Source organism: Buceros rhinoceros, unplaced genomic scaffold (genome assembly GCF_000710305.1).
Source record: "Buceros rhinoceros silvestris isolate BGI_N320 unplaced genomic scaffold, ASM71030v1 scaffold224, whole genome shotgun sequence".
Classification (NCBI taxonomy): domain Eukaryota; kingdom Metazoa; phylum Chordata; class Aves; order Bucerotiformes; family Bucerotidae; genus Buceros; species Buceros rhinoceros.
In genome coordinates, this window is record NW_010409788.1 from 9,127 (window position 1) to 18,156 (window position 9,030).

Consider the following 9,030-nt stretch of genomic DNA (forward strand, 5'->3'; position numbering starts at 1 on the left):
TGTGACTATACTGATATCTAGCACTACAGCTTCAAAGGCACTACATGAAAATAGTTCAGTTTATTTTCTTAACTGTAATATTCCAATCCATTGGCTCTAAGTCCTCTGTATTCTTCTAGAGGTAGAAGGAATTCTGATTGATCAAAGGAATTCAGGCCATTGAGATGTATTCATTTTTAGAGCTGGTTTTCAGTTATGAACTTGACTCTCAAGTGGACAAAATAAACATGTTTATGTAACCTGCTAGTCTATTACTGTAGTTGTTGCCAATGACTATCGTGACTGAAGTACATGGAGATTCAGCCTAAAGCAACCATAAGTAATAGCAATGACAGTAACAGTATCTTAGCACATGTGGGATGCAGGGCTTGAGGTTATCCTGATCTGCCTAGTTGGAAGCTCAGGATTGCAGTTTGACCATTGTCCTCATGCAGGATGTTACACTAACAGATCTTGAGGAATACTTAGGCATTGGGAGCTAAGAATTGGATATTGCAGTATTGTGATAGACAGTTCCTATCTAAGTTTCTGCCTTTAATACTGTCAGATTCAGCAACTCAAGACAAGACCTGTGGTCTTGCTTGGGCTATACTTTTTACTCAGGGTTCCCAAAAGCTTCAGTTTGTTTAACCTGTTTGTGTGCTTTTCTATAATTTCTTTACAGGATTGAGTGGGACAAACTTCTGGAGAATGTGCATTGTTTGATCATAAGTGTGACAAAAACTGACAAGCAGGAAGCTTATGTACTCAGGTAAGCTACTAGCTTATTCTTCTGGTCTCCAAGAGCTAAAGCTGTCATATGGGGTCCACTTGGCTGAGAACCAGCCTTGGGTTAAGATCCTGCTGTCCATGACTACAGCTTGCAGGAGTCTGCTGATCATAGTACTGTCATGCTGCTTTTTCGTAGCGGAAATGACTTCATAGTTAGCCGTATTTTTCTGTAAAAGGATTAAGGACAGAGCTGTGGTGTTCCTGCATCCAATCACTGAATTTGTACAGGGGTAAATAAGTCTCCCCAGTTAAGAGGTTTAGGATTACTTCAGCAGAATAGTGCATGGAGGGTGTCACTTCTAGATAAGCAAAAACTGTATCAGTAGATTGGCTTTAGCTCCAGATAATGCAATTGAGTGGAACGACTTTTCCAGCTGAGCTAAAGACATCTGTAAAAATGTAGCCTTCCTGAAATCTTGGAGTTTTTGTGCTGTGCAGCGGTTAGTTGTGAGGACACTGCTTTTGCCATGTGTTTTTCATCTCACAAAGTACTTTCCTGCTTTTTCTACATGAACTTTGCAGACATATTGACATTCTCTGTTTTACTTCAGATCACAAAAACTGAAGCTCTTGTACTCTGAAAGACTGCCTTGAGGGCAAGGTTGCGCTAAGAGCAAGCTAGTCAAAGAAACTGTGCTGAAGTCTTATTTCTGTAAGCTTCATATATTTAAAACAAAATTGTGGAAAGAATTTAACTAGTTACAGCTGTATCCTGGATGAAATACAGTCTTGACTTTGAATTCTTCAACAGCATTCCAAACAGAGTGAGTTCAGTTAGACATCTATTGACACTGTTCAGTTACTTGGTGAGAAGATACTTGTTACACGTGTTTCAGGTTTCTGGTTGTATCAATGCCTGTCTCTGGCTCACTGACTAGTACACTGTACTAGTTTTTTGTATAGTTAATTTCTGTGTCTCACCTATAAGGTGTAATATAAAGCTGTGTCTACAGTCTCATTAGGAGACTTGCTGTTCCTGTGGGCGGGTGCTGATTTATCACTTTACTGTAGTCAGCTTTCCTAGAAGTTGCAGCCAGGCGACTTATGGAATCCTGTTAAGGCTTTTGCCTTTTGAGTTCACTTCCTCAGAGGCTTTATTTCAGCTGAGAAAGTCAGATGTCAAGTCTGACTCTGTTCTGTGTCTGGGTTAAGAAATTAAATGGCCTGTCTGTTGCAAACCCACTTCACAGCTTGCTTGGATTTCTGGTGTAGACTGAGGATATGTAATCCATGCAGTGCCTCTTTTCCTGTAGTGTGGTAGCTGTGTAATACCATGCTTGCAGCAGGTATTTGTGGGGGAAATCATAACAGCTCTCAAATGTTAGCTGAAGTCTATTGATTTGATCTGTTTGCCGAGCAGGTTTATCTACCGTGTGCTGAATGTTCACTTAGATTAATGCATTTGGTTGTGATGATAATCAAGATCTAACTGTTCCCTCCTGGCTTGTTTCATATTGAGCACTTAATCTATTTTTAACACATCTTCTTCTTACAGTGAGAGTAGCATGTTTGTCTCCAAGAGACGTTTCATTTTGAAGACGTGTGGTACCACCCTCTTACTGCAAGCACTGGTTCCCCTGTTGGAGCTTGCTAGGGAGTACAGTGGGTTTGACTCAATTCAGGTAAGGTGCCAAAGATGCTGCAACTTCCTTAGAATGTACAAAAAGCTTCTTAAGAACAGCTCATTTACTGATTCTGTGGGATATTCTGAAACTTCTGTTGCTGTTTAGGTATGCTTCCCGTAATGAGAAGATTGTATTAGAAGACTCTGGGCTCTGCTGTAGCATTTAGCCTTCTATTTGCTTCTTAAAAGGATGCTAACTTACAGATGAGTTACGGTTACTTAAAGTTGAAAGGCTTCCAACCTGATGTTGTCAGTGCTGAAGTCACTGATGTTTTCCTGTGGAAAATTTGGAGGAGAGCTGTCTCCTGGATCTTACAAATTAGGCTAGGAACAGCCAGATGCCTCTGAAACAGGAATACAGGTAGCAGCGTTTTGCCAAGGCAGACTTAGGTCCTGTGAAAGCTTGTAATAAATGCTTGTGTTTGTCTAGATTTATAGATTCAAAGTGAATGGATATATTCAATATCTAGGATCCACCTTTATTTTTTCAGAGCTTCTTTTATTCACGTAAGAATTTCATGAAGCCTTCCCACCAGGAGTACCCACATAGGAATTTCCAGGAAGAAGTAGAGTTTCTTAATGAAATTTTCCCAAGTAAGTTCATGAAACTTTTTTGTTCGTGAAACAAAATTGCACGGCTTGTGTGAGGTGTTGATGTGAAGTGAGAAGCCGTATTCTGTGTACAGGCTACCAGGCCCTTCGTTCAGCGCTCCTTGCGGTTCTGCAGCCAGCACAAGCTTTGGCTGCATAAAAATAGAGCTATACATAGTTATTTTCTGATTTTTCTGACACTAACTTGCCAAGATCAACCCTTAACTGAGGTCATCTTAATTACTGGCAGAAAAGTTTTTTGAAGGAATGTGGAAGCTGAGGTACTCATGAGTTATTTGAAAATAAATGCCAATCATTAGAGATGCGTCAGAGTATTAGGGCTTCTGACTGTGCGTAGCCGAAGCTGTAATCAAAATTTCCTCCTTGAAGACTCTGAGCTTTCCAGAACACCTTCTGAGGGAGTCTGCTTTTCTGATGTTAAATGTCTGGCTATTTGATATAAATGCCAACTATCAGTGAACCTATTAGTGTTCTGTGAAGGGCTTCTACTATCCTCAAACACAAAATTAAGCTATCTTTTACAGAAAGGATGAGCTGTGTATGTTAACTGATGACTTTTTGTCTTCTCCAGATGGAGCAGCTTATTGCATGGGGCGTATGAATTCTGATTGCTGGTATGTATGTGAAGACTGAAATCTTTGGGGCTTACAGTAGAACTTAACATGGTGCTGCTAATATTTGTTACATATGTGATTTGTATTTTATATAGGTATCTGTACACCCTGGATTTCCCAGAGAGTCGGATATCCAATCAGCCCGATCAGACACTGGAAATTCTGATGAGTGAGCTTGACCCAGTAGTTATGGACCAGTTCTACATGAAAGATGGTGTTACTGCAAATGATGTCACTCGTGTATGTTTTCTTGAAAACTAAGCGTTTTGGGGAATGGTGGAAATGTGGTGACAAAACGCTTCACTTGCCATTTAATAGGAGGTTTATTTTGTGGCAGGAAAGATCTCGAAGTGTCAGGTTAATGTTTGGGGGTAAAATGGATTTAACCCTAGAATGTTTTTAGGACTAGAACGTCAAATTTTCAATCTCTGCTTTAATCTATTGAAAGGAATAATCTGCAGTGCTGTGGGTGATGGGAAGCTTATCTGAAAAATGGAGGAATAGGAATAAAACCACAGCGGAGTAACTTTCACTGAAGGATGGAGTTGGAGAAGTAGGTCTTAGGCTGAAGCTAACGAATGCCAAGGGAATCTAGGTATCAAAATGAAGGTTAAATTGTGGAGCCATTTGGATCGTTGGGGGCTTAGGAGGAGGCAGATTTAAGGTCTAAGCACAACTTGATGGTCTTGCATCCGTTTTCCAAATGGGAAGGTCCTGGGACATGAACAAGTTTTTCTGACAAGTACATTGACTTTATGTGGTTTTCCATCTTTGGCTTTGATTCTCGTGCTGTACTTCAGGATTTGGCTGTAACTGAAGTGCTGTGTGGGAAATCCAAGTGCTTGGGATTGTGCTTCATTCCAGGGTATAAAGAAGTATATTCTTACTTTGGAGTAAATGTAAACAGCCTTCACTTGGGATACTGGTTGAACAGGAGCTCCATTTCCTGTTTTAGTTGCAGAAGGCAACTTTTTTAGAATCCAGAGCTGCTCCCCTGTCTGGAGGTAATAGAGCTCAGTTCTGCAAGAGTATCTGACACGTTGTGTGCAACTGGGCACTCAGTCACTTGGTAAGGGACAGGATGCAAAACAAGTTCATCTGCAATGGTACAACTTATCAGACTGACCTGTTACTGGGAGTATCCTGGCGTCCTATCCCCTAAACTGGTGTTCATTCTGCCTTTGAATTCTATCTAGACAAGTATAAGGATGCATGATAAACTGAGTGGTGTGACTTTAACTTCTATTTCAGATGAGTGGAATTCGTGACCTGATACCAGGTTCTGTTATTGATGCTACAATGTTCAATCCTTGTGGGTATTCAATGAATGGGATGAAATCGGATGTAAGTTTTACTCTCATTGGTAACTGATGTTAAAATAATTAGTAATTATTTGGCAGTAATAAGATACTAATTTTTTTCAGGGAACTTACTGGACTATTCACATCACTCCAGAACCAGAGTTTTCTTACGTTAGTTTTGAAACAAACATAAGTCAGACCTCTTATGATGACCTGATTAGAAAAGTTGTAGAGGTTTTCAAGCCAGGAAAATTTGTGACAACCCTCTTTGTTAATCAGGTGAGTTTTCTTGCATTAGCTTGTCAGCTCCTGAAATGCATACAGACATAAATAAAGCAAGGTTAGAGATTTTTTTTACTGCATCTTTAATAGTTTCCACTTTGCCTCTATATTTGTAAGATAACTTGTTTGGAAATTATAAGGCAGTCCAATGTCACTATTCTAATGACTTCCTGTGCAGTTCTGTATTGGTATAATTTCTCGATTTGGCAGTTTTTTCATTTGGCTGCAGCTGCTGTCAGTTGTAGAAGGGCTGCTGTTAACAGTGATGTTGCCAGCTAATCATAAAATAGTTTAGATTGGAAGGGACCTTCAAAGGTCATCCAGACCAACACCCATGCAACGAGCGAGGACATCTTCAACTCGATCAGGTTGCTCAGAGCTCTGCCCAACCTGACTGTTTCCAGGGATGAGGCATCTACCACCTCTGGGCAACCTGTGCCAGTGTTTCATCACCCTCGCTGTAGGAAAAAAAATTCTTATCTAGTCTAAAACCTCCCCTCTTTTAGTTTAAAACCATCACCTCTTGTCCTGTTGCTATAGGCTCTGCTAAAAGGCTTGTCCCCACCTTTCTTATAGGCGCCATATAGGTGCTGGAAGGGTGCTAGAAGGTGTCTCTCCCCAGAGCCCTCTCCAGTCTGAACAGTGCCAGTCTCAGCCTTTCCTCCTAGGGCAGGTACTCCATCCCCTATAATGCATCAATGGGATTGACTTTCTGCAGCACTGTCAGGCAGGGGTTTGAAGCATGTCCTTACAATATCACAAGAATTACACGTAAAATGCATATTGTGCTAGTCCACCTCTAAATGCTCTGTTTACAAAAGTAACTTTCCCTTTTTATTTTCTAGAGCTCTAAATGTCGTACAGTGTTTTCTTCTGCCCAGAAGATTGAAGGGTTTAAACGTCTTGATCACCAGATTGCCCAATTCAGTGATTACAATTTTGTCTTTACCAGTTTTACAAAAAATCGCCAGCAACAGCACAGTTGATTAAGAATGAAGAAAAAGCGCAAAAAGAAATCCCATAGAGAAGGTGGTGGTTGCTTTCTAGTTAACGATTCAGGGGGCCACGCTTTCCACTCCCACCACCTTGTAGTTGTGGAAAGCCCTAGGTGTAATCATAGTATAACCATTTTGAATTGTATGCATTATTATATCAAGGAGTTAGATATCTTGCATGAATGCTCTCTTCTGTGTTTAGGTACTCTACGCCACTCTTGCTGTGAAATTGAAGTGCATGTAGAAAAATCTTACTGTATGAAACTTTACAACACTTGTAAAAATGATTCAGGTAGAATTACACACAGTATAGTTTTTCTCCAGGTATCACCAAAAATTCCCCACAGACAAGGCTTTCGTCCTCATTAGACTTTAGCCTCAATCTACTCACTGGGGACAGTTCTCTGTTAAATTGTCACTTTCTCATCTATGTCGCATTTTCAGTCTAAAACAGTTTTTGACAACCTTTCATGATTTCTAATGAAACTGATTCCTAATTAACACCTTTGTGTTCAGAGAAAGTTCTTAAAACAGTTACAAATGGATTTGCTACTACAGGTGGCGGTTGATTTATTTTAAAATCAGACTGACTTCTCATGCTCTAATAAAGCTTCCAGGAATTTCCTCAGCTAGACTATAGCCCTGGGCTAATGCATTGCTCTTTCACCTTTAGAAACTCTGCTATCAGTACTAACGCAGGTTACGTGTCACCTTACCTTAACACTCATTTATCTGTCCGCATCCCCAAGCTGTCACACTACTCCACCATGGCAGAGTTTGACAGAGGTCCAAGACTTGGTAAGGGAAGAGCTGAGCCAGGATGCAAGTGCTTTGGTGTAGTTGTGCGACAGCTTTGCAAAGTGCAAGTTTGTATTGGTGCCAGATGTTTTCTTTCCTAGTCACCGGTTACGTCAGACTAAGGAGCTGGTGCTCTCGAGCACTGGTTAGGTAGATCTGGTGACAGGAGTGGGACCTGACGGTCTGGGTGTGTGGATGGCTTTGGGTTCTCGGTAAAACCTGCGACCTACCACTTCTAACTGTAAAGAGTGCTTCTAAACTGGTCCAGTGTCACTTCATCTTGTTGTTCAAAGCAAAGCTAATGCCTCTACCTTGTGACAGTCCTGTGACATTGTTGTGCATGTGACTTATGTTGTATTTGAGTGTTGTGACTTCATCTGTTTTTTCCTCCTAATGACTAAGGTGGTTCCTCTTACTGTGACTTGAGGGCATTAAGTGAAGGCATAGAACAAGGACTGTCTGGGACACCTGGACAGAAGTGAAGTAGAATGCTATTCATAGAGCATGAGTAAGTGTGTAACTCAAAGTCACTTTAATGGGTATTGACTAAAATGTAGGCTTTAAAGAGCTGGCACACTTTCAGTTATGTTTGCAAAAACTGGTATTTTAACAGCTGTGAGACCAGCATGTTAACTACAAAATTGAGATTATTTTTCCCCTCTTGTCCTTGCAATATTCTGACTCTTTCTGGTTTGACGCAATGGGTTTTTTGTTCCTTCGGTATTTATAAATTAAGCACTTTTTCAGTGCTTATAAACTAAAGTCTGCTTGGTTAGAAATCAAGTGGTTGGAACATTTTGATTTTTTTAAGTGTATTGTTGATGTTCTTTACCAATGTTATCAATTACATGCTGTAAACAGCACTAATGCTTTTTGGTGTAACATTGAGGACCAATATTTCAGTGGCTTTTTTGTTCTTAACTGTTGTCCCAAGTGACCTGACATTTGTTGGTTTGAGGTCCTTTAAGTAGACTGAAGATCCTCTTTCAAGTAATGCTGAAATACTCATTTTACAAATAGAAGCATAAGCCTCAGCTATAAAAGTGAAAGCTGTTGAATGGGTTATTGAACTATCTAGGGTGATCAGGATGGGGGGGGAGTATGGTGTTTATAATTTCTGTGGTGTTAGACTTTGATCATTTAAAATATCTGTACTACAACTTAATGCTTCAATAAAAGTTTGCTTAAATTGTTTGTAGTGATGATGCAGCAATTCTACCCTTTACATTCTTTGTCCTTTTTGGTACCAAATGGCTTAATTCTGAAACAGGCAGTTCTGTGTGTCTGAGCACCCCAGTGTAATCCCAGCACAGGGTGGAATTAGAGCTCCTGGCAGCAGTGCTGGTATCAAGGCATTAAAAGCCACTGGGTTTTAGTCCTAGGCCTCCACTGAAATATCTGAATGATGAATAATAGTAATATCTGCACATCATGTATAATCTGAAGCCTGTTGAAATGTTAGAGCAGAGCCTGTGGCCATAGCCTAGGAAGAACAGGACAGCTCAGTGCTGGCCTGTTAAGCTCCCATGTGACCACAGTGATGACAAGCAGAAAAGTTAACGAACAATTGAGGAACAGCTCTGACTTAGCTGTGTGGAGCTAAGCAAACAGGATTCAGATGCCAAGAATCCACCTGTGTGTGGTCTTAAACTCGAGTAAAAAACACCTCCAATTTCAAATGCTTGCACAGCCACTGTCTCAAGTGGGAAGGAATCTCTAAGGATCATCGAGTCCAAACCCCAACTAGCAAGCCCCTAAAGCAGCTAAGTTACAGTTCCACAGACTGCATCGTTGTTATGCTTTTGCATATTACACCTCATCTTTCTGAGAATTTTTAAGACTTGGTTATAGTGCAAATGTGGTTTTATTTCACAATTAAAAGGAAATTACTGTCCACATGTGTCACTATAGGATTGCTGCCTTAACTGCAGATGTTGATGTGTGCCTCTGCACAAGAAGGGTGCCGAGTTCTGGTTAGAGTAGCCAAGGAAATGGAAGTTCTGACTCCACTGGTCTAATTCCATCTGTTAAAT

At 40.5% G+C, this 9,030-nt stretch overlaps 1 protein-coding gene across 1 annotated transcript; it reads left to right on the plus strand.

Annotated features, from left to right (window-relative positions):
- Positions 1–667: 667 nt before the first annotated feature.
- Positions 668–8,203, plus strand: AMD1 (adenosylmethionine decarboxylase 1). The gene is made up of 8 exons (XM_010135331.1): positions 668–751; positions 2,267–2,393; positions 2,887–2,989; positions 3,579–3,621; positions 3,717–3,861; positions 4,873–4,965; positions 5,046–5,201; positions 6,050–8,203. Exons 2-8 carry the CDS (start codon positions 2,277–2,279, stop codon positions 6,188–6,190), a joined length of 798 nt encoding a protein of 265 aa, XP_010133633.1. The 5' UTR covers positions 668–751; positions 2,267–2,276; the 3' UTR covers positions 6,191–8,203.
- Positions 8,204–9,030: the final 827 nt, after the last annotated feature.